The sequence below is a fragment of the Poecilia reticulata genome, linkage group LG5 (genome assembly GCF_000633615.1).
Source record: "Poecilia reticulata strain Guanapo linkage group LG5, Guppy_female_1.0+MT, whole genome shotgun sequence".
In the NCBI taxonomy this organism is placed as follows: Eukaryota; Metazoa; Chordata; class Actinopteri; order Cyprinodontiformes; family Poeciliidae; genus Poecilia; species Poecilia reticulata.
This window is the reverse complement of record NC_024335.1, coordinates 10701465-10726061: the sequence shown is the minus strand read 5'-3', so window position 1 is coordinate 10726061 and position 24597 is coordinate 10701465. Positions and strand designations below refer to the sequence as shown.

Below are 24597 nucleotides of genomic sequence, written 5' to 3'. Positions count from 1 at the left end.
GGGGCAGCGGGGGGTTTAACAAGCAAGAGGGAGGCAGGCTGGGAGCTTGTAACGCCATCTCCACGCTCTGCTGGCCAAACAGGAGCTGATAGGGCAAATGTGTTTCTGCTCAGGTGTGTTGAATTATTAAACAGACAGCAAGAAGAGAGGCCGGCAAACATCCGCCTCCATGACCGGCTGTGGATGAAACAGTCAATCTGTGGTCGGGTTGGTTTGTGTGTGCACAGGCATGTAAAAGCCAACAGTCGTCTGTAAAACCACTTTTTGCCTCTGCGTATCGGAGGGAAAAAAATAAAGACAAATACACGTGTTTCTAAAATACGTGTTTCTAAGATTAAAAAAAAAAAGTCTTCACATATTTTCACATCTTACTGGCAGCTCTGACTGGAGATTTCTTTGTGCACTCATCCACATGTTATGCTGCTGCACCAGACTTTGAATCCAGGCTTTCTGAGATTCAGGTCAGCGTGAACACATGACAGAACAGAGAATCTGAAAGGTGCAGGCATTCTTCAACAAATAAGCACAGAATTAGTGAGTCAGTTAGTGAGTCCAGACAGTCTGCCTTTAAATCAGGCAGAAGAAGAACTGCTCAGGATTCTTAAAGATATATTTTGTCTTTTAAATTGGTAGGTTTTTAATCAGGAATGGATAAAATCATTCAGGATGACATGACTATGATAGTAACGATTAACTCCAATGGAAATTTTTCTAAAATCTATGAACAATTTAAATGACTGATTACTTTTGAAACCATTTCAGAAAAACAATAATGCTAATAAAAATATCGCTGAATATTGTCGATTCTGTGTGTTGATTAAAAAAAACCCTCAATTGCATTATTTTTACTTATTTTTAGACCACAATTGACAATACTGATAAAATATTTTACCAAATGGTCATGTTGAATTAACTTTTTATTATCACTTGTATATGGTGAAGCACTTGAAGGAAATATTAATTTAACAAGCAGACAAGAGGCATAAGTAACTCTGGAGGAGCCACAGTGATTCAGAGCTCAGGTGGGAGACTTTCTCCATCAGATTTTTGCACTGGTTAAGCATAAGACTTGCAGTCCCACATTTCTCAAGAAAAGCACCAGCTCACAGAGGCTTGATACAAAAAACACAACCGTTTCAGATTTTTATTTGTAATATTTTAAAACTATGTATAATTTTTCTGCCATTGCACAAAAAACCCACACTTTTTCAGGGTACTTTATTCTTTATTGTAATGTATAACACAAACTATCCACTAAGTTAAATCCTTTCCCTAAGAGGGAGTATCATATTAAAGACCAAGGACCTACCGAACTATTAAAAGATTGAAACAATATTTTCAGTCATTACAGGATGAGAGGTTGAGTTCTTTTCTATGCATGACTTAAGTAACTAACCAGTCAATTCAAAGATAATTAAAAAGACTAATAAATGATGAAGATGTATGAAGTCAGGTGGAAGAAAAAAGAAATCGACGCAGAACAAAACCTTCGGCTGAACCAGTTAGCTGAAAAATACATGAGCTGTAAAATTTCTATTTAGCGCCGCTGTAATAAATAACCTAAATTGACAAGAAGCGGGATTCATCCTTGGGAGGGCCACTGATGGGAATACCAATCTGGCACATTGGTCTAATGAGAGGGGCAGGATGAGAGGGGGAGAGTTTAAGGGCAGAGCTGAGAGTGGGATCATAAAACACCCAGAAAGGAAACATTTACAGGAGGGAACATTAGGTTGTAAAAGCCTAAGAGGAAAAGTGCATTGACAATGACTCCCTATGAGTCTTGCCTCAAAATATTCCTCCTACAAAGCAGCAAGCATCAAGTAATGAGGATTATCATTTACTTTGCATTAGTATTAACTGACCTGGTTAATCTACTAATAAATTAAGGTCAGAGTTTTGCACACTGCTATATAAAATTAAACAGAATGTGATGCATATGCAGCAAATCCTTGTTCATCCTAACAAGGAAGCTCCATTTAACTTGATAACTGAGACACTAAAAGGCCAACTTGGAAATCCTGGCATTTTCATTTTCACAGATAGAGATTTCCCACTTTGCAGCCATAATAGCTAAGTGGCAAGTTCTTTTGACATGTACGACAAAGAACAAGGACTAAAGGTCTCGTGTCAAGATCTGAAGAGACTAATTCTGCTTTATTCTCTAGCAAGATGCATGAAGGTCTTCCTAAAACTCTCATTAGAGAAATGCAGCGTGCTTGAACGGTGGAACTGGAGAAATTACATTTGTCACTGAATGTCATTTATGTTGCAAATGACACTGAGCAAGAGTCACATTTGTTTCTGAGATTACTTGCACAAAAGGCAAGTTAGCTATAGCAATGGAAAAGCATAGGATTTTCTTAACGTTTTAAGGACTGCATAGTTTTAATACATGCATTAAATGCAACGCTCTCCATGTTACTTGAAGTATTTAGATTTCACATGGGACACTTTTACCATCTGTGCTTTTACTGCACTGAACTGCTCAGTCTGTATGTATTATTAAGGGTGAATAAAGTATTTAGAACCTTTATATAAGAATAATAACTAATACATTCAACTACAATTGTAGCTCTACATTTTGTTTCATTTTTAAATTTTAGTACATTTTTGTGGGTTATTGAGTAGCTTTTGGGAACAAGTCAAAACCAAGAAATGTCACAGTGATGGATAGCAACAGCTGCACTTATGAACAGATGGTTGGGCAACTGAAAAGGTAGTTCATTTAGGCAGCAACTTTTCATTGTTAAAATAAAATATCAGGTGATATAAAATTAAATTTAATACAAAAAGATAAATGTATTTACATCCTTTGGAAACTAGAACCACAAAAAGAATTTATTTCTACCCATAACTGTTGCAAACCTAACAGAGGGACAATGCTTTTCCAAGCCCTGCATTTTGATCATTTTCAAAGTGTTGATAGAGAATGTAAAGGTTTGTAGAATCATTTTTAAAATTGCATGTGTGCAAACCATGTTAACACACAGTTAGATTTGGCCTACTTCTGGCTCATATTTCATACTACACAGCGTCTAACCACAAAGTGAGACGTTCAGTCTGTTGAGTGACGAATGAAATACACATGAAGTAGACACATAATAGTTGTGACCGGTTACTATATATAACGACATAATGGTTGTGAAAATATTTGTAGGAAATGTGGTGTGCAAAGATTTCTGTTGTAGCCAACAGAAATCTTTCAGTTGGTTGAAAATGTGACATACAATATCTATTCGACATACAGTAAGTAGATGCTTCACACATGTCGTTTTGATTTTATTTGTCCAGACTTCACACATCACAATTCTTTAAGAGATTTTCTTGCATATCCACTGTGTTATAATTGGCTTTTATGTTGTGGTGTTTTATTCAACCCTTCGTAATCTGATTTATCTGAAAAAAAAAAAATCCATAATGCTGTTTTGTGAAGTTCTTGGAGGTTTGTTGAACATCGCTGAACATCTCACAAAGTAAATGTCTGACATGAGTCACACATTTACTTTGTAATCGTGATTTCGTGATTGTAATATAAATATATGAAACGGTGCAGTGGGGTTTAAATTAATTAGCAAAATAGAAAAAAAAAAGGCTTTTGAAACAGAGTCCTGTATGAAGATATAATGATGATGATGTGGCTAAACACTTATTTTCATCCACCCAACTTTAACCCATACCAGGAAATGAAACCATTCTTACTTATACTTTTTCAATCAGATCTCACACTTTTGTAGAAATATGAACAATCTTTGTGTTTCTTTAAATGCAACTCTGCTGGAAACATTCCACATTGCCTATAAAGTGATATGTACATTACATATGAGATTTAGAAGAAACATTTGCTGGGGGATCAACTATGATCTGTGTGACCTCCAGCCTGCACCGTCAGGTCACACCAACCAGTTCTTTAATCTTGGCTTTTCATACTGCGCCAAAGAAAGGCCGCTGCCTCGGCTTCCCTCTGCCTCGCTCACTCGAGGGCGCAATGATGAAGAAGATGCAGAATGAGGAGGGGTGAGCCGAGTGAGATAGAAAGAGGGAAGGTGACGGAGGAGAACGAGAGGAGTCGCTGTGTGAGTGATAAAGCGCCTCAGGCTGCCTTAATGAAAAGCCTCTCGTGGCGATGGAGAGATTGCCTCTGGAATGGGCTGCTGATGGGAGAAGCCACAGCTTGGTTCAAAACGCAGACTAATTAATGTGTTGAAGGGGCTGAGGTGACAGGGGGGAGATTAGAGCTACTCACAGTGCAACCTGAGCTAAGGATATCTGGACAAGTATGCTTTACATTCAGCATGAAGGGGAAAAACAACTTGGAATTTATAGGAAATAGCTTAAATGTTTCCACTATTACTGCTTACCTGCAACAGTCTTACAATCAGATTATAAAAGAGCAGATGCACAAACAGTGTGAAAGATTGTCCATCTAAAATGCAGGCTTACACAAATGGCGTTTCTATGGACTTAACCGTAAACAGCTGCTGCCATTAGCTCTTTTCCTGAGAGTATTTCATGAAGCAGAAACGTATCGTTAGTGCCTATAGCGCACTGTGTGGATTAGTTATATAAACTGAATATACTCCCAGGAACAACAGCTCTCCAAAGTGCTTCAACACATGAAAGCAAAATTATGTGGCTGGCTGGACACACCAGAAAGAACATATGACATTTGTTTTATTGAATCAAGATAGTGAATGAAATACTGATGTATTTCATGTTCGTTCAATAATAAAATGTTTGTTCATGATAAAATGTTTTAAAATGTTAAAGAAATTTCCATATTTATGCGTTTGAGAATCACTGGGTCATAATTTATTAACAAAAAAAATTTGACTCTTTTATAACAGAATTTAGTTCTAAACCTTTTTATTCAATAATTTGTCTTAAAAGCTGTTGCAGCTTTAGCAACCTTTATATTCCTGCCATGTTTTTATTTTATTTCTATTTGCTCAAGTTGAGTTGGAAACAATGAATGAGATTATTCAAATATCCTTTTAATCAAATTGTAAAATATTTACATATACAACTATAGTGAAATAACGAACACATCACACACAATCAATTTCAGCGTAACTGACATGAGAACATGATCTCTGTGCTTACTTTAGTTTGTTTTCACATCCATTTTTATAATACAATCTTTTTTTGTATTTTAAATAAAATTGACAAAGATAAACTGGAACATTATGTACACATTTTACTGTGTTTAATGAAACCGCAATCTGTAAATGCAAGTTGACGTGTTGAGGGACCACACTTTAAAAGCCAAGATTGTTACTTAACTGAAAGGACTGCATTGAGCATAAAAGTCAAAAATTATTTGAGGCTGCCATTTGTTTATTTAATCTTTCTGTCATAGCTCCTATCTTTTCATACCAAATAGTGAAGTTATATTTCTAAGCCATAGGAGGAGTGTAGGACTACATAGTTTATTTTTTACAATAGTACTTGGATAAAACAGGTTCCAATCACATCTCTCCCTAATACCAGTCACTGCATCAGAATAATCACTCATACCAGAATAATCACTCCTCTTCAGGTCTTAAGACACTGGGGAAATGTGTCTTGATTGTTTGTAAAGGTGTGAATACAAGAGACAACGATATTATTCAGGTGTGAGGGTAATTAAAACATAATTAAATAATGTTACTACAGTAAAAATATGAATAAACCATTCATGCCATCCACTGATGACACAAATATCCAGAAAAATGTTCAAGGTTTATTTTTGTTATTCCACTAGTAATCAGGAAACCAACAATTCACTCCTGAGTTCAGTAGTCTGTACAAGTTATTTCACTCTTGCTGTTTTCAAAGGCCTGCTGCATCTGCTGGACTCATCTGGAGGGAGAATCTGATAATGTGGGAACTCCGATCTCCTGGGTCAACAACATTGATTTGCTCCAAGGTGAAAATGCTATAAAATGAACACCTGTGTCAAAGTAAATCAAAGCCTAGGAACAAAAAGAAGGGGAAAAGTGACAGGAACAAATATGGGCAAAGGCAAAAAGTGAGAGAGAATCTCCAGCTGATTGGACACCTGGAATGGCAGACGCGTCAAAGGTCATGAAAAAAGCTGTCAACCTGTCACTGCTTTGGCTTTTCAAAGCCTTAACGTTGTTTTACATCACACAGGCTGACTGAAGAAAGAAACTTCTGAAAGTCACTGTCTGCCGGTCTGCCCCAGTTATTTTTATATCCTTCATTATCTGCATTATCTTTTATCATTTCAGCTATGCAAAATAACAAGCTGCTGAGAGGCAAAAATCATAATTTCCCACAGGACTGATAATATAGCTGCACCTCTGTCAATCAAGTGCAAGGGAAATTTGTGAAAGTTGAACTCCAATCTACTGGCAACCATCAACCGCCAGCAGCAGAAAATACCACGGGAGGGTGTGAGAGAAACTAATAAGCTAGTGGCATTTAAGATGCAATTCAGTAACATAAACAGGGGATCTTTAATAACAGAGAATGATTCACCACACTTTTAGCGGTGAGTGCATTCCAAAAATATTAGGAAACTGTTCTAATAGGGATTCATGACGACAACTTATTTGGTGAACAAATCTATATTTGGCAACCCATAATCACCATCCCCAAAAAAAAACACACACAAAAAAAAAAACATAACAGCCCTTTCCGACCGAGGAGGTAATTTTATTTATTGAGCCAAATAAATTATTTTACCCCAGGGCAATTTTAAATGCACTAGAAGGTGATGTATTGATGCATGCAAACTCATATCGAGTAAAGACGTAGATTGGTGTAAGTTGATTTTAGTAATTTGTGTTATGAGACATAATTTTTCATAACAAAAGCCTGGCCTTTTGTGCAGACAGCTGAAACTATCATTGGAATTTTATTATCTGTATTGCAGATAATGGCATCATTAGTCTATGCTTCATCACGGTGGCAATGCAGCAACATTTTTATTTTATTGATAAGCTGGAAAATACGCAGTGAGCAACTGCAAGATGATTTTTTTAAAAATGTGTCCGAGGTTAAAAAAGTAAACGGGAATTCCAGATTTTTTTTTTTTACTGTATCATAGTTTTTAGTACAACACACTACAATGGTTTCTAGTTTTTACTGATTATGCATTACGTGGCCATAACATTCTGACCAGAGACAAATTCAGTGAAAAATCACTGATTTTCTCATTATCATGGCTCCTGGTAATGGACAGGATATATTAGGGAGAAAGTGAACTCACTGCCCTTGAAATTAATGCGCTAGAAGGAAAGAAATGACTAAAAGTAAGAACTTCAGAAGCTCTGACAGTCGCCTTGTTAGGATCACTTGGCAGCTCAGAAATTGCTCCAGCACTGGTGGAAAAAGGTCCAGCGGATGTGGTTCAGTATGACCATAAACTGATCACAATAGGATCTTAGGGAAGCAGTGAAGGGCAGCGTCTGCAAGGTCTCAAGTGACAACAGAGGCTAAATGAGGATCAAAACCGAATAGCATTGCAATGGATGAAGGTTATTTTTGGTCTCATAAGCACAACCTTTTAGTCGTCTTCTAGCCTTAACTGTGGCCCAAGTCCACCGGTTATCAGGGGAACCAGGACGTACTGAGCTAATGGGATCAGACTGGGATCAGACAGTGTAGCAAAAACAAGCTTTTGCTACCCAGGTTAATGTTACTTGGGGTGGGGGGAAACAACATTATCAGAAATAAAAACACCTTTTAAGATGGAAGATAAAAGACAAAAGGTCGAAAAAGATTAGAAGTCAAGTTACCTTCTGTTAAAGCACTTACGATTGACTGGGAATCTGCACCACTAATGAACATGACCTTCAACAATGCTCATGTTGGTAGCACATGTCAAAGTAACATCCACAGGAAGGGCAGGACCCAAAGGTTCCAAGAAGAATATTGCCCAAAGTATCACAATGCATGTTTTCTGATCTACTCAATACTGAAGGGGAATAGTTTTGACCTTAGGACTGTTAGGGTTGATGTTTAATCTCCACCGTTTGCTGAATATCTGCCGTCTAAGATCACATTTATGGAGGGTACCTTGACAGGTTTCTTGCGCGCTGACTCTGCCTCATTGTTCTCAGCCTCCTCGTGCTCCTTGCAGCCTTGGGGAAGGTTGGAGTAGTTGGCCAGGCTGCTGAGAAGAGATGACACCATAGGACTGGTGTCCATCTCCTCCTGTAGAGACACCAATACATGGATACCATTAGTTAGCAGTGGTGTGACGATTCTATTAATCAATGGTGTATAACTGCTGACTTGATTGATTCCTGAGTCATCTTTCCAAGAGCAAGAGAAAGAACTCACACCATGTTCCTTATTAGACCCAGAATCCCACTGAAAGCAGATTGTAAATACATTTGTGCAAGGCTGTGGTAAATTGCATTGTTTAGCTCTTTCCTGTAGCAATGTAAGAGTCACTTGTATTAACACAAGGTTCCCATATGCCCTTCACACAATAACTACCCTCATTAATCGATGTCAGGGGCCCTTTTCAAAAACTAAATAGTGAGAATGAGTAAACCCTGCATCCAAGAGTCAATGCTGAACATGTGTATTAAACATCTGAGTGTGTTAGTGTGTCTGCACAGAGTAGATTTTACCTCAAACAAGGCCATGTTCTTGCCATCATATTGCTGGCTCTTTTCAGCGGCAGCTTCACTGCTGTTGATGAAGGGGCTGCTCTCTTTGGGGTTACTGTCACCTGAGAGAAACAATACATATACAAGATCCTTTCAGACTGTACAGCAATAAAACAGACGAAAAATGAGCAAACCTACAGGGAGACTAATGGAAAGTCAGTTTCTTCAAGCTACATTAAGCTTTTTGGGGGGGAAACGGTAACTTTCAAAAGAACACATACTTTAAAGGAGATTACTATTTTATGTACTATTTTCTGTTTAAGTGCAGAAAGACACACATAAGGTTTAAAGTACAGGATGTTAGCCAAGAAAGGACAGGAGGCTTGTCATCTCTGTCAGAGAGGCAAAGAAACAGAATGGAAGCTAATGGACTGTGCAATCGCAATATGTGCAGTGCTATATATCCCATATGTCCAAGACTAGAAAATCTCAATCCGCCTCATGCTACACTAAAAACAAGACTGTCCCCAGTCTAAAAGCGATTACCACTGAAACATCAGAAGGAATCCTTTCCAGCTTCTTTGTCAACAAAACCCTGAGAGGACAAAGCGGAGTGATGTTATTTTGGGTGACAGCTAGCTTAAGGCATCAAGGCTCGATGTAGTAGCATCTGTCCACAAGTTCCCACGCCCAAACCGAGAGCAGGTCTGAAAACAAAGCAAAAAAAAAAGTGACGGAAAGTTATAACGGGCTCCCTGTAACTAGAGGGTTGCCTATTTGAACCTTCTCTCTGTCGTTGGGGAAGGCGCTTCCCCTGCCTTGCTCACTGGGCCCAGTGGCTCAGAATGTGCAGCAGCTTTGCCTCTGTTATTCTGCCCCAGAGGCAGCTGTAGCTTACCATCTCTGGGGCTTACCTCTGGCATCAATGAATGTGTGTATGAATGGATGAACGACTGATTGTTGTGTAAAACGCAACAAATGAAATAAAGTGCTATATGGGACATTTACCATTTGTGAATTTCAATCCATGATATCATAGACACAACCAATGGCCTTGATAACACCAGTTCTCCTGCACTATTATATAACACATCTGATGCTTAGTTGGTTCCTTTATAACCATAGCTCTTGCTTTCATTTGTTGGCTACAGGTATGTATTGGTAGACTTAATTGAGGTAGATGTTTATTTTGCTGGAATTGCACAGGCTTTATTATCTCTTTAATTAGGCACCAATTTTAACTCAGTAGGTACCTTGGTTTTGTATGTCACTGTGTGGCACTCATAGATGTAAAATTACTTGAAAGAGGTCAGCTCAGTTTCTGATGAATGTCACATTATTAAAAAAAAAGAATAAAACAAAAATACTTGGAAATTATCCTGGCATAAATTAATTGAATATTTAATCGGAAAATTTGGCCAAATCATTGTCTTTCAAAAGCAGGTTGCTCATGTTCAGGCTTGTGTCAGGCTGCAGCTTATCCCAGCAGTCACACGTTTAGAGGTGAGGTACAGCCAAGACAGATTTTCCATCACATGGTTACTGAACCTTTTTATAGCACAGCATAGTGCCCTCTGTTTGAATGATTACATGTGGTATAACCAGCAGCAATTAATCAGAAATAATACTAAAATACATAATAATCCTGGCACAATAGTTAATCTTTGTTATAGCAGTGATGTGAAACATTGGGCTGTTTGTTTTGGCGGGAAACCACAGCAGTCCACATTCAGAAAGTAGCCTGCTGTGGTTACAGATTACCATTATAAAATGGTATAATTGGCTTGTATAAAGACTCCAAATCTAACATACAATGGCAACAGAAGCTTGCATCCACATACACATTTTACTTGTATATTTTAACAGTTCTTTTAGGTGTGAAATTATATTTCACCAAACAAGTTTAGCTTAATCTACAGTAGATCTTCATCAATACAAAGTTAAATGTCCCTTAGCAGTTTCCAGAGAAACCACACACTTTCTGTAGGTACCAAGAAGCATCTATGATCCTGGGATGTTCGACCATCCTTCTTAAAAGTGAATGGTCCCATTAAACAGTACACTAAGAAAAGATATATGGAGAAAATAGGTACCATTAGTGAAAAAGACTCTTCAAAACAAAATATTAACCAAATGCTTAAGCCCTAAAATTCAAATTTCACTTCTGCTGTACCTCTTTTTTTTTGTCTTTTTAAACACAATTTCAGACAAATTTTGCTTTTTCAGAATTTAAACAGAAAAATGCACACATTTTTGTATGTGCTTTCCAATCAGTTTATTTACTTTTTTTTTGTTAAAGTAACATCATGTGCATTGTATAAAAGTTAAGAGTTAGACCAAAATGTAAAAGAAGATAAAAAAATTATTTATTTTTTTTCTTGGAGAACTTTATTAACCATCTGGTCATATTAAAATGGACTTAATGTGGAACAGAAGAGAATCAAGCAGCTGTAAATAAACAGCAATAGGCCAGGTTGCAGATGCTATCTAATGACACAGATGGTATGTTAACAAGTTTATGTTTTCAAAAAAACTGTTTTAATAAAAATTTGATGAATAAATGAGGTTAGTGTTAATTTTAAGGTGGTTAACTGTGAACATCATTTAGTTTTTACCTGTATGAACTGAACTGTTAAGTGTGAACTGTGACAACACTGACCCTGTCATCAATCAAACCGTCAGAAAGCACCACAGGTGCTGAGGATGAATAGAAATCTCATAAAAACTTCCGTATTACAACTAGTCTGAGTAGAATGACTAAATTCAGAAGCACTTTGTGCACCACAAATGACAAAGGTCTTGGTCATGAAGGTTGCACAGTGTCAACTGTCTCATTTGCACCTTCCAGCATAACTTGAGGGAGACAGCAGATTGCTCTCCCTCTGGCTCTCGGTCTCGTCTTGGACTGAACACTGTGAGACTGGAGTTATTTATAGCCAGGACGCTGCAGCCATGATGTCGGAGCAGCGCTAACAGACGGCACGCCGTTGTACAGAGACAACGCAATAGGGCCACTCAGACAGAGGGCACAGAGAAAAGGGGGCAGCGTTGAAGGATCCTTTAAAGAGCGGAGAGGCGAGAGAATTAAAAAGGTGGCAGTGAGGTGAAGGAGGTGAAAGAGGAAGAATGCAGATGAAAAGCTGGAGGGACACACAGATAGATGGTGAGAGAGTGAACTGGGAAGGGGAGAGCGATAAAGGCTTGGGATGAAATGGGGAGCCGCAGAGGGACGGTAGAGCCACACTTCTGTCGGGCTGTAAAATGTAAAAGCTCCTGCAACATTCAAGGTTCAGTTCACTCTGACCTGCAGGTTAAAATAAACATGGCTGGTAAAAGGGAGACTAAAGTGTCCTGCAAAGGGCTGAGGGAGCATGTGGATTATTTCATTATTTTACCCTCTGTTCCCATCATCTGTTAATCACGTCTATAAATGGTGATGGATGGATGGATGGATGGATGGATGGATGGATGGATGGATGGATGGATGGATGGATGGATGGATGGATGGATGGATGGATGGATGAGAAAATGGGAAAGAGTAGAGTGGACCCCAACATTGTCACAATTCAGTATTTGTGGAAAACATGCCTATTTACAGATTTTTTCATAGAGCATATTTGAAATATTGGAAAGAAAATGCAGCTTGGGAAGGTGAAATATTTTGCAGTTCTACTTCTCAGGCTTTTGGCTGGTTCTGCAAGGCAACCAATCCTGGAGCAGCATTCATTTTCCTTGGTGGTGATTGGTTGTACCCCCAAGAGTGGAGATAAGGAAAACTGTAAACACAAGCTTCTGCGGGTGTTTTAAGGCAGCTTCTACTGTGCATATTAATACATATTGGAGTATTTTTGGTGTTTGAATTGTTAAAACAGGCCTGCACACATTTTTGGGGGGCGGAGAGTGGGGGGGGGGGGTCTGAAGCATTTGCTGACTTTAGCTATTCATGGATGGCTGTGGTCTGTAATGTACAACATGCACAACTAATTCTTTCTAGTCCACATCAACATGCCTTTATCAAATTACAGTGACTACTGATAAAAATATAAAACCTAAGCAAAATAACTCATTGTGTTGCAATGAGTTATTTTGCCGGCATTAAGTTATAATGGCATGAAGAACCGTGAACCTGCATGTAAAGACTGAAATCCAGCTCGTGAAACGACTAAATTTAAAAACGTGTGATAACACAGTGTGTGTGAAATCACACAAGGTAGGCCTTCTGCTAATTGAAACCTTCAGTGTATTACTGTACAACACTACGCACACCTCTCCTTGTAGGGCAAAATGGGAACATTTTACAGGTTTTTGACATAAATCTCATTAAAATTTCACCATAAAAGGCATTCAAATTTCTGAATGTATTTGTAAAAGGCTTAAAAGCGCATAAGCAGAGAGTATTTAAAGGACTAAAAGGACAAGTGTTAACACCTAGAAATGCACAGACCTGTGGGGGAAAGGCACAAAGACAATTATTCATTGTTATTGTTTAACTCTACCTGGACCATTTCTTCTTATCACCTAATAATTTAAATCTCCTCCTTCAAGGAAAAAAATTGATTCCTTCCTTTTTGGGCAGTTCTGAGACCAGTTTTGCCCCAAAGCAGCTTATCCATTCTCAGTCTGATGGGATCTCTACAACAATGGCTCCTCACTACCAAAGCCTCTATATATGGTTGAAATTCAGAGCTTCACCACTCAATGAGTCTCTGTCTTCCCAAATCCATCATGAAATCACAAAAGTTTCACTTCAAAGATTTTTTAATAGTTGGTGCTTAGTGCACAGAGGCTTAAACAGAGCTTACTGTCATTCCATCAACAAAATGAAAGAATTTTCCTTTCTGGGATTGTGTGTGTGTGATTTACATGCCCATCGTTCTTCTATGGAGATATTACATCATCCCCAAAATAATGTAATATCAAATGACACAAAGTGAGTCTCAAGTTAAATTGTTTATTTCAAAATATAGCAAAGGTTTTGTAATAATCAGCATTACCATCAATATTGATATGGATAATGAAAGTTTTAGTTTTAAACTATCTTACTTCAGCTGCACGCTTAAAAATCTCATTTGCAGAGGTATGTGCTTCTATCAGACATAAATTGTTCAAACCTTGACTTTTAATTCTGGAAATAATCCTGTGAGGTCTGCATGCAGTGGATTGTCATCTGGTTCTCAGTTGTTGAGTCATTTTAAGTCATCTTAAATCACAAGCAACTCAAATCCTTCTAGGCTCAGAGGACTGACTCTGCAACAGTAACATGTTGCCTTCAAACACCCTGTGTTGCTTTCGTTGCCATTATCAAATGTCTATTGCCAGTGACATGCATTTTCCGATTAATAGCTTTTTTTCATAGAACATTATGAAAATATTTGAAAGAAAATGCAGCCAGGAAAGCTGAAATAACAAGCTGTAATGCTACTTGACACTACTGGCTAGCATTCACAAATCAGCCAATCAAGGAGAACCGTTCATTTACCTTGGCACCAACAGGCAGCTACCCCCAAGAGTAGAAATATTCACACTAGTGATTTTTTTTATACAGAATTTAATCCCAGACCAAGGTTGATCTTAGCTTGATCAGTCCATAAGAACTGTTTTAAAACCAGAGTGGCTCTTTAGGATGTTCTATCTTTTAGTTAGCAATCCAAGTACAAATTATTTTCTACTTATTTTAAATTATTTTCTACTTGTATAAAAAGAAAAGAAATAAGGATTTAAGATCATCATATTATGATCCAAGTTGACCTTCAGGTAATAAATAACTATAAACTAACACAATATGAGATAACTACCTGCATAACTTCAGCTAAGTGGGTAATGCATTTATCTTTTAAAAACCTTGAAAACATAAAGCCTTGAAAAACATTAATATTATTTTAACCTTTTCACATTTTGTTGCATTACAACCATAAGTTTTAATGCACTTTATTTTGATTCCATACGATAGACCAACATATAATTGTTCAAAGTGATTTGCAGTGTTCATGAAGGTCAAAAAGTTACATTTTAACCTGCCACCCTTCCATAAAGGATTGAAGTTTTATGGAGTTTATGATTCATGCTGACTGATTCTTATTCCTGAACGGGATTTCTGCAGCTCCTCTGGAGTAAGTGGTTTCAGAGTAAACAGGGTTGAATCCATATTCCACATGTCTCCTCTCTGCCCTCTCCTTTTACACTAATACACATTCCAAAAAGTTCAAGGAATAGCACTTTAAATGTTTTAGTGTGAAGTAAAATGTCAGGGGGAACAGGTGAAGGCCTGTTTTGCAGCTCAAACTGCAAAACAGACAAAAAAGGAGCCATGGAGAATAATTTGGTGAGAACTATTTGACTTTGCTTTATTGATCTTTCCCATGAAGTGGTGAGGTGGCGACACTCACAGCTTTTTGCTGTCTCGCCCTGCCTGCACTGTGCCACACAGTGTTTGTCTCTGAGAACTGACCCCAAGAGGACGAGTCAAAGAGCTTCATGCTTATTCTTGAGAAGCTGACTCAACACAAGCTCTGAGGCCACTTGTTGGTTTGGCACATGCATTCAAACAAGTGCGTGTGTATGTGACGATGCACGTGCGTGTGATTGGCTCACACCCTGTTAACTGTGCGGTACAGCAGCAGAGGAGCGTCTGCGGCCAATTAATCTCAGCCTGGGAACAAGTGGCTGGATTTCAGCCATCTTGTATGAAAACATAGACTACGGCTGTGCTGTTGAAAATAGTAAGAGTTTGTATCCAAAATGTATTCATAGATACTTCATGTGTGAAATTGCACACACAACATCCCTTTTCACAGTGTAGTGAGTTTACGCTACTTTAAGTGACAGCAGAATTTAAAAGGGAAATAAATTATTGAAACCAAGAAGAAGTTGGATTTTCTGGCGATGTTTCCCTGCAGTGTTTTGTGTGACAGCAGCAAATCCATGTAGATCAGGATTTCACTCACTAATTCGACTGTCTCTTCTTTGTTCAACTACATTAATTCAAGTTTGGCATTTGAAAGTAAATGCCTCTTTGTCAACTGGAAGAACAAGTAAAGCAACATTTTTACCAAAAGACAATTTGGAGAGACCAATTAACCTAACAGTAATGCTTTTGGACTGCAGTAGCAGGGAAAACATGCAAATTCCATGCAGAAAAATCCCAAGTTGGGATTTGAACCTGGAACCTTCTTGCTAAAAGGCAAGAAGGTTCCAGGTTCCAGCCACTCTGTTGAACACACACCCAGAAAGTCCAGTCCCAAGAGGCAAACGTGAGGACTAGCAAAACGAGAAGATGCCCCCTCCCCCTTGTTTTTCCCTAAACGTGGGAGACCTCAGTGTTGTTTTTTTTTTTTATTATTATTTTCTCTTTTATTGATTGCAATATCTTTTTATCCACACATTACAAAAATGCACAACAAATATCAGGCTCAGTCTGCAACCTTATAAAGGGGGAGGGAAAAAAAATCTACACAATTATACACAATTATACACAAAATTGTGTATAATTTTGTGAAAAATTATACACAAAATATGTGAAAGTGTAGTGGCAGTTAGGATGTAGAGCTCATGTGGGATAGGTATCCCTTAACAGCTGGATTTTGAGATGAATCTTGTATGTGGTTTGAGATTAAACTCTTCTCAACATCACTCCTACTTTTCCCTACACAACATTCCCCATTTATTTATAATGATGTAGGGGGGAGGGAGGGGGTTATTTCCTGAGCATTTCATTCACATGTGATTTGCCTTTTTAGCACAGACATAATGCACAGAAGAAATAAATAGCAGGAGGGTACAGTTACATGACTACATCAGCCCACACACTGTCATAAGCAGATATGCTACGCTCTCCTTCCACCGATTGTTGCTCCAGCTGCAAATCAGACACAGCTGCCTTGTTTTAATGTGATTTCACTCACTCTGTTTTTTCTCTAACTTTTTCTCTATTCATTTCTCTTCATTTTGCCGTGTGCTGTGCTCTCTTATTTACAGTTTTTATGTCAACAACGTAAGTATGAATATCTACATGAAACCACTCAGTTCTGATTGTGTGCTGTGGGGCCGAACCTGCATGCTAATCAGCATTCAGTCGGGCGCTTCAGGCGCAGAATGAATTTTAATGCAGCATTGCCTCACAGGGTGTGACTTTGACACAGACCCTTCTCTGCAGCCCTTAATTTCCAGCGAGGTCCTCTTTCCTGATTGGGTTTTAAACTGGTGGCATCCGATAGGCTGAGAGCCAACAGACGGACGGGGATTTCTATTACCATGTCTTAGCATGTTGACTCTCCCTGCTCTGAATGTTAGTGATTGGTGTCTCTGAATTAATTTTCTCAAAATCATGATAAAGAATGTTTAGAAATGACAAAAACAATAATTGTTAAAAAATATATTTGGGGAACCAAAACCAAAAATTTCACATCTTCCTTTATCCTACAAACACTGTGAGACCAATACAAAACAATCACTTTTGCTGATAATTATCATTATTAAAGAAATTGGGGTAAGCCATAATTAGAATGAGCAGGACCAGATTTAATTAGTGTTAGACATTGGAGCTGGTATCTCATGGTACATTAGCTGCAATTTTCTCCCAGTGGATGTTTCTCAGTTGATTATTCAACTTAAGAGGTTAGAAACTGTGAAAATCGTCACAACAAATAATCCAGGATGTCTTGTAAAATGCCCTCCCTACACACATCCCCACTTTCTGCTTTAAAATTCACTCTAGTCATTGCTTGTCCCTCTCCTCCAACAACTGTGCGCTGTGGAGTGTTTATACTTTCAATCGAAGAACCTGCGCCTGTTCGCCTGTCCATGGACATTAACTTAGAAAGAAAAGTGACAGGAAGGCGGCAGGCCGCCTGGCGTGAGGTGCAGCTAATGTGTAGCCATGTAAAGCCAGCCACAGTGAGCCCCGGTGGAGCCTGGCTATCAGACTTCCTCAGGTTGTAGGCTAGCTTTGGGAGAACACTTCGTGCCCTGTCAGTCAGCTGCACGCCTCCTGCATGCATACGACCGCCTGCGGGAGTGACTTCAGCTAGCTGCTGTAATTGGTGAGCCACAGAGCTGCGGGGATGAAGGAAATAGATGAAAAAAAGAAGGAATTGCGTGGGAAGAGAAGAGAGAGTGAGAGCGGCAGGGAGGAAAAAGAATAGAGTGCTAGGGAGAGTGATTGAGAGTTGGGTTTGGGGAGGATTATGCCTGGTGGGGTAATTGGTTGAGGAGCAAAGGTTCCTCACACCTGCTATCTTTGACTTTTTTTAGCAACCAATGCAACAAATTGAAGTAAGATGGAAACAGTAAGAAAATAGCGGATGACATGGTGGGGGAATCAAAATCACATGTAAGACACTGATGTGTTTTAATAAGGTCATGGTTGTGTTTTTTTAACATTAGCAGAATATTGACAAGTATTTGAGCACATTTGTAATGGAAGTGCTGCGAAAAGTCACATTTATACTATATTCTGCATAGGGGGCACTCTAAATGAGATACGGCATGAAGGTGTCCTGGATGAGTTGGCGAGTTAGGCATCCAACCACCAGCATGTAAACCATATGGTAGAGTTGTTTAACCCTTCGTGCGTGCGAGGACTGAGGCAAACGTAGAGGACTGTAGCAAATGATACAAGTTTTATGTGTGTGGGGCCGGTTGGACCCCATTTCTAAACACAAGGTTTAAAGTGTTAAAGGTTTAAAGTGTGCGACTGATCGTCATTTCACCAGGTCTGTAATTTTCTTGTTAGTCAATGCTAGAGGTCAGAATCAAAGGACAAATGATCACATTTGTTTTTGCTGTTCAGTCTGTACTGCCACTCCCCTGCATGTGGTCATATTCTGCCTCCATACATGTCCTAAACTTCCAAGTAAGGCGGGAGACAATTTTTCTAAAAGCCCTGAAGAGAACACAGGGAGGGCACGTCCTCTCCGGCTCACCTCTCTCAGCACTTTCCCTCATTTATTTCACTGCCCGATCTTCACCCCACAGGTGTGATATCACATCCCCTGTGGTCGACTCACTTCCACACGTCTACACCTTCTCCTTCCCACTTCTTTATTCTGTGGCCTTCCTCTCACCTCTCGATTCCAGCCATAAAAAGGTATTTTAAATTCAAAAGCCAACACACTTGCTGTGGGTAAATACAGCTGAAACTAAATATGTACATAAACTCAATACAAAAAAATTATTGATGACAGTCTGTAATCAAAAACTATCAACTAAATAAGCAACATTTTAAATTTAAAACCTCGTTTTGCAGGTGAATTGTTGAATAAATAGAGATATGAGCTCAATAACAAATATACTTATCGTTTTAAATCTGTTACTTAGGTTATTCAACCATTAGATTGGTGCAAGGTGCTATTACACCAATCCAATTTTCAAGTGTTTTCAGAAATCCCTGGTCAGTCATGTAACTTCTGACAATAGCGTTGGGGATGTCTGTGCTTGATGCAACATGTTTAGCACTCAGATGCTACTTTAGGCTTAAATAGCATTTGTAATGGACCAGCTCTTTTATGCACAACCTGCACACATACATAGCTTTCCCAGTGTCCCATCAGATCATTTTTTGAAACAAAAATAATCCCCAAATGAGCCAAAAGAAGCAGCTTTGTCATGTATCAGTTTTGTTTGCGGATGTTGCTTGTGCGTCAGATGGTCAGGTGCACCAGAATCACACAAAGTTCCAGCCAGAAGCTTTCTGTTGATTTTGTTGTTTATATTGTCACGCAAAAAAGTTGTGTGTTTAAAGTGTTTTTATTTTTTTAATAGATCCACAGGTGTGCCTCTACTGAACCTAAATTAGCCTATCATAAGCCTCCAAAGCCATGACATCATCACCTTGGGTTTCCCACATTGTTTAAAATCAAATACAAATTATTTTGTTAATTTTATGAGGGGGCGAGTTTGTTGAGTTAACAATTTGTCAATTAATACCTTTCTTTTTTGTTTTACCACTGTTGGAAAACAATGTACAAATGCACAAAAGTAGAAAAAAAAGTTTCTTAGACTTTGACTAAGTTTCCAGTTCAGTTCTGAGTTGTTTGCATGATCTTGTAATGCCTATATGAGCTTTCTGAATGTATTTTGCCCTCCTTGCACTTGCTAAAAATTCATGGTTAATTAGCTAGTCAGGATGCGACTACAAGCATGCATGGCTCATGTGTAAATGTGATTTACGAGTCACTTTTGCAGGGTGTGCTTTTGTTCAATACACTGGAGATTCTAACATCCCAACATAATTTCAAAGGCTTTTCACTCTCTTGTTTATGGCTGACTTAAGGCTTACTGGTTAATAAAATTGAAATCTTTGGTTGATCCCAGCTGGAAAACATAAACCCTGTAGACAGTTTGCGTGGTTCTACTGGACTTTAACCCTTACTAACCCCATTACTTACTAACCCCTTCCAACCCCATTAAAATCAAACAATGCAGCACTCAGGGGTATCTAAGCTGCAAAGGTTTTCCAGTAATCAGACCAACTGGCGAGGTTGCAGCTAAACACTCTCCTGCAGACTGCAATTAAAACTTCAGTGCTGATGTGCCAGGCAACTGCACGACATCTTACTGCTTCATAATGAGAAGAGGCAGATTATGTAACGCAGACCAAAATGACATCAGTGACGCACTCCGCCATCCTCTCTAGAAGTCACAGCCCAGCCTGCACGGTGAGGATAAATCTACGTCAAACTCATTTGCAAGGAGCTAAAAGCAAAAACAGCAGCTATACTACATCATTAAAAAGCAACAACACCAACAGCCAGTTGTGTCAAAGTGCTGTTCAGGCACCTTTTTAAAAGTACTTATACTCCTTACCTGGCTTTATCCAAGGGAAAATACATCTTCCTATGGGGCAATAACACTGAACACAAAGCCAGGGCTGGTTTAGGTCAAAGCAGATGCATGTGTAGATATACATTTCAAGACCTAAATATAATTTAGGTTCTGTGTCAAGATGTGAAGATTGATGTTTACAGGCACAATCATTCTGTCTGACTATTTTTGTAAAGAAAAATTCCAGTTTCTACAAGTTCAAAGCTGGTAGAGACCAAAAGTTGGTTCTACAACGCATTGACTCAGACAAAATATGACAATTTTACAAAGTACTTTCCATTGTCTCAGTCTACTTGCTTTGCTTCAGCAGAAGTCTGACATTTTAAAAGAAATGAGAAGAAATGGACACACGAAGAAGTGAGGTGGGAGCACAAGATCGTTCATAATGAGCTCAGTTTACAGCCTATCAGCTTCAACTGGAAACATAATGGAGGGGAGCCTACAGACTGAAACCCTGCAGAAGACAGACAGAAAAAAAATGAGGCAGACAGAGAGAACTACACACTGAAAGACTGCTCAGTTTTCTAGTTTCTGGCCCCAGCAGATAAGACTACAGCATTCATGGGTTTATCAGGTGCCACGGTACAGGTGCATTACCTGGACAGCTTTCCAGTCCCATTTGGTGATAGTGTTTAGTATTTTTGAATCGGTGTGTACGAACCTTCACACTTGTGTGCTCATTTTGCCACATTTATTTGTGCGTTTCACTGCTCTGCCCAGAAACCCACAGCAAGGCTAGGGCTAATCTTGTGAGAGATGGGTGGATCTTAGTTGGTATTTCTAGACTGTGGGAGATAAATAAATAATGGAACATAGGTTTGGATTTAGACCGAGATGAAAGGTTTAAAAACTGAGCTTTTTACAGCTATGCCCTGAGAGAGACGCAAAGGGAAGGAAAGATAAAACAGCACAAACAAAACAAAATCCCATGACCACAGAGGTGTGTCCACAAGCAGCACACCTTCAGTCCTTTCACTTTATAATATTAATGCTAAATGAAATGCTTACAGATGTTATTCATCTGCATTTTATAAAATATTTAAGTGATATGAGCCAAAAAACAGCTGCCAGCTTTGGATCTCTTTCAAAAACATTTACAGCAGAGATTTGTTTGTGAGAAAATGTGCAAAAGAAAGAGAGAAGAGATTAAAAAAACAAAAAACAGAAAAAGTTGATACCAGCACGAGCAGGGAGTTTATCTCCACTCTGCTGTCTCTTCTGGACAAGTCTGAATGACTTTAAAAACTGTAAATTAGAGAGATATAGTTGAATGGAAGGACCTCTAGACAGAGGATGAGTAAAACGATTCCTACCTCCACCTTTTCATTTTATTCTTCTCATTTTCCCTCTTTCACCCTGACTGGTTGTCTGAAACTGATACAGTGGTTGTGTGTATAAACTGATTCCTGGTGGGCCAATAGACAAACTGATTCCTGGTGGGCCAATAGACTCAAAAGACTAAAGCCTTTGTCTGCCTTTGATTACACCTGTGAATTATGCATCCTGCACCACTGTGTGTGTGTGTAGGGGTGTGTGTATGGAACTGAGCCAGGGACTGCAGTGCTTGGCGACAGTGACTGATACTCCTTTGCCATTCTCCACACTCCCCTTCTTTAACACAAATCATCACACACACACACACACACACACTCCACATGACTGATATGTGCCCTTTTCATACACACACCTTTATGTAGAAAGCCTACTTTTAACATCAACATGACTATTACTTAGTGCAGGCCATGATTTTGCTCTTTGAGCCAAAGTACATTGTTTTGCCATTTACCAAACACTAATCTTGATTTAAAAACACCAAAATGTTTGACTTTTAGTCCCTGAGATGTTGGATATTTACTCATCTGAGCCCAATAAACCTATTTTCTGTCTAAAGCCTAATGGATTAAATTGCATGAGCGCTATGTTTATTATGAGTCCAGATGGGATACTAATGTGAGCAGAGAATTAGTTCAGTTTACAGATTTTGTGGTTAGAGATAATCGCAATGAGCTGCCAGCTTGTTGGACAGAAAACAGCAATGTGTTTAAAAGAGATTTCAGTATAATTATCTGACATTTTGTTTTTAAATTAGTTTTAGCTGCTAGCAGTGGCATTTGGATGTATTAACGTGCATAGAGATGAACCAACCTTTAGATTTTGACCTTTTTATCTCTAGAGACGTTTTGCTTTTCTTATCTCTTCAGGTAACTAAATAAATTTTATGATCAGAAAAAATAAACTCTTAAGTCCAAAATAGAGTATCTTTCTCAAAATGATCACCTGGTTTCTCTGATTTATATGTGTGTGTGACCTTGACATGGTAATGCTACTATTCTTTTTGTATTAAGGCCATTTGCAGCAACATTGAACTCTTTTACATGACGAAAAATAGAGATCGTTGAGGTTAAACATTCTATTTTGCTTTTGTCAAACTAATTTATAAAATAATCAGATCATTACTAAAGTTCATTATGCCAGGACTGTGAATGTGAATTGCTTAGATTGAGTATCACTAGGGAGAGGGAGGTCTGTATTACCAGTCTGTAGCTTTTACAGTGAGTGATAGGAAATGTCAGCAAATCCAACTTCTGGTGAGATTTTGCTCTTCATAGTTTGTCTATTTTAAGCAAATTCTAAGAATTCAAGTTGGGATCAGAAGCCTTTAATTTATAATGATATAATCAGTCGTACTTACATTCTCAATCCCATGAGTAGTTAAGAGAACAATGTTACAGTTTTGCCACTATAAGGGCAGGACATGGAGAAGTACCGTAATATCAATAAAATATGAGAATGACTACTAGTGGTCGGCTCACTTCCACTAGTGCGCAAATACCAAAGATAATCTTTCACTTAGCTCTTAGTGTTTTTTGATAACTTTGAAAGCAATTCTCCTAAATTATGTTCTTCTGGATAAATTCTAAAGCGTTAATATACTTGGCCATTTTGTAAACTTTCAGGTGAATAAAGTTCGACATCTGTGTCGATGTTTTGCTTATCAACTGTTAAGAATTCTTCAAGTCATTACACGTTTTATTCATGCTCTTATTTTGAAGTAGGGGAAAGCTGTTTAGGTTTCAATTCTGTTTCCTCTTGTCATGTTCTTGATTCATGATGCTCCATACGCCATCCTCCATGCTTTTAAACTGAAGCCCTACTGCTGTCAACTATAAAACTGAAGCCACAAGGGAAAGTTCAACTGTACAGGTGGGTGTGTAATAACAAATTTGACTCTGTTGAGGGGGATATAATATGTTGTGATACATGGTGGGTGTCATCAATTTAGCACTTTAGCACTAGTTTCTGCTAAATACAGTTTTGGTGTAGTGGTTAGCAGCATTAGCAGATCTAATGTCTATGATTAGTTGTTTAGGATTAGTGTAACTAACGGTAAAACGTTATTTTAAGGGGTGTGCATAAGACTGACATGACACTGTCATAAACATGACATAACATCTGTCATGAATATGAATAAGTCTTTATGAATGTTTATGACAGTTGTCATGAAGTGTCTTTTGGTAAATAATGACACTTTTAATGCAAAGTTGCTCTAAAAGTTGCATTGAAAGTCCATTAAAAATGCCAACTTTGCATTAAATTATCCACATTTACAAAATCATGCAACGTTGGCATTTTTAATGGATTTTTAATGCAACTTTTAGAGCAAATTTGCATTAAAAGTGTCATTATTTACCAAATGACACTTCATGACAGCAGTCATAAAGATTCATAAGGACTCATTCATGTTCATGACAGATGTTATGTCATGTTTATGCGTCATGTCAGTCTTATGCACACCCCTTCAAATAAAGTGTTACCCTAACTTTATGTTTAGCAGTTCCCACCACTGATGACTCCTAATTTAAGTATTTTTAGTTTTCTTGGTTTCTACTCATCCACTCAACTCTCCCAACTTCAGACTGAGTGCACTCTCTGACACGGCAGTCAACTGGTCGTACGTTTTTATCGAATGACCTTCTGCTGACACCATAATATCACCATATCCATCCATCTTATCTGTCCCATATCGCCCATGTAAGGCCCAGGGGAGGTCAGGACTGCTGAACAGGAACAACCCTTCATTCATGACTGAGGAAATCCCCCAAGACACCTGCGCCTGTTCACATAGACAAATGAGCGAGACAGGATGCTTTACAATATGCGGGGTATACAGTATATACTGTAGCTGCTTGGATGCAGCATAGTCATACAT

At 38.5% G+C, this 24597-nt stretch overlaps 1 protein-coding gene across 3 annotated transcripts in view; it reads right to left on the bottom strand.

The window, feature by feature from the left end:
* slc12a5a (solute carrier family 12 member 5a) overlaps nucleotides 1–24597 on the bottom strand; it is a 149834-nt gene that overhangs the window by 38362 nt on the left and 86875 nt on the right. For all 3 annotated transcript variants that reach the window (XM_017304943.1, XM_017304944.1, XM_008408932.2), the window contains exons 2-3: nucleotides 8589–8689; nucleotides 8026–8163 (exon numbers count right to left, since the gene is read on the bottom strand). In XM_017304943.1, the coding sequence (XP_017160432.1) occupies nucleotides 8026–8163; nucleotides 8589–8689 (239 nt within the window). The remainder of the gene's footprint in view (nucleotides 1–8025; nucleotides 8164–8588; nucleotides 8690–24597) is intronic.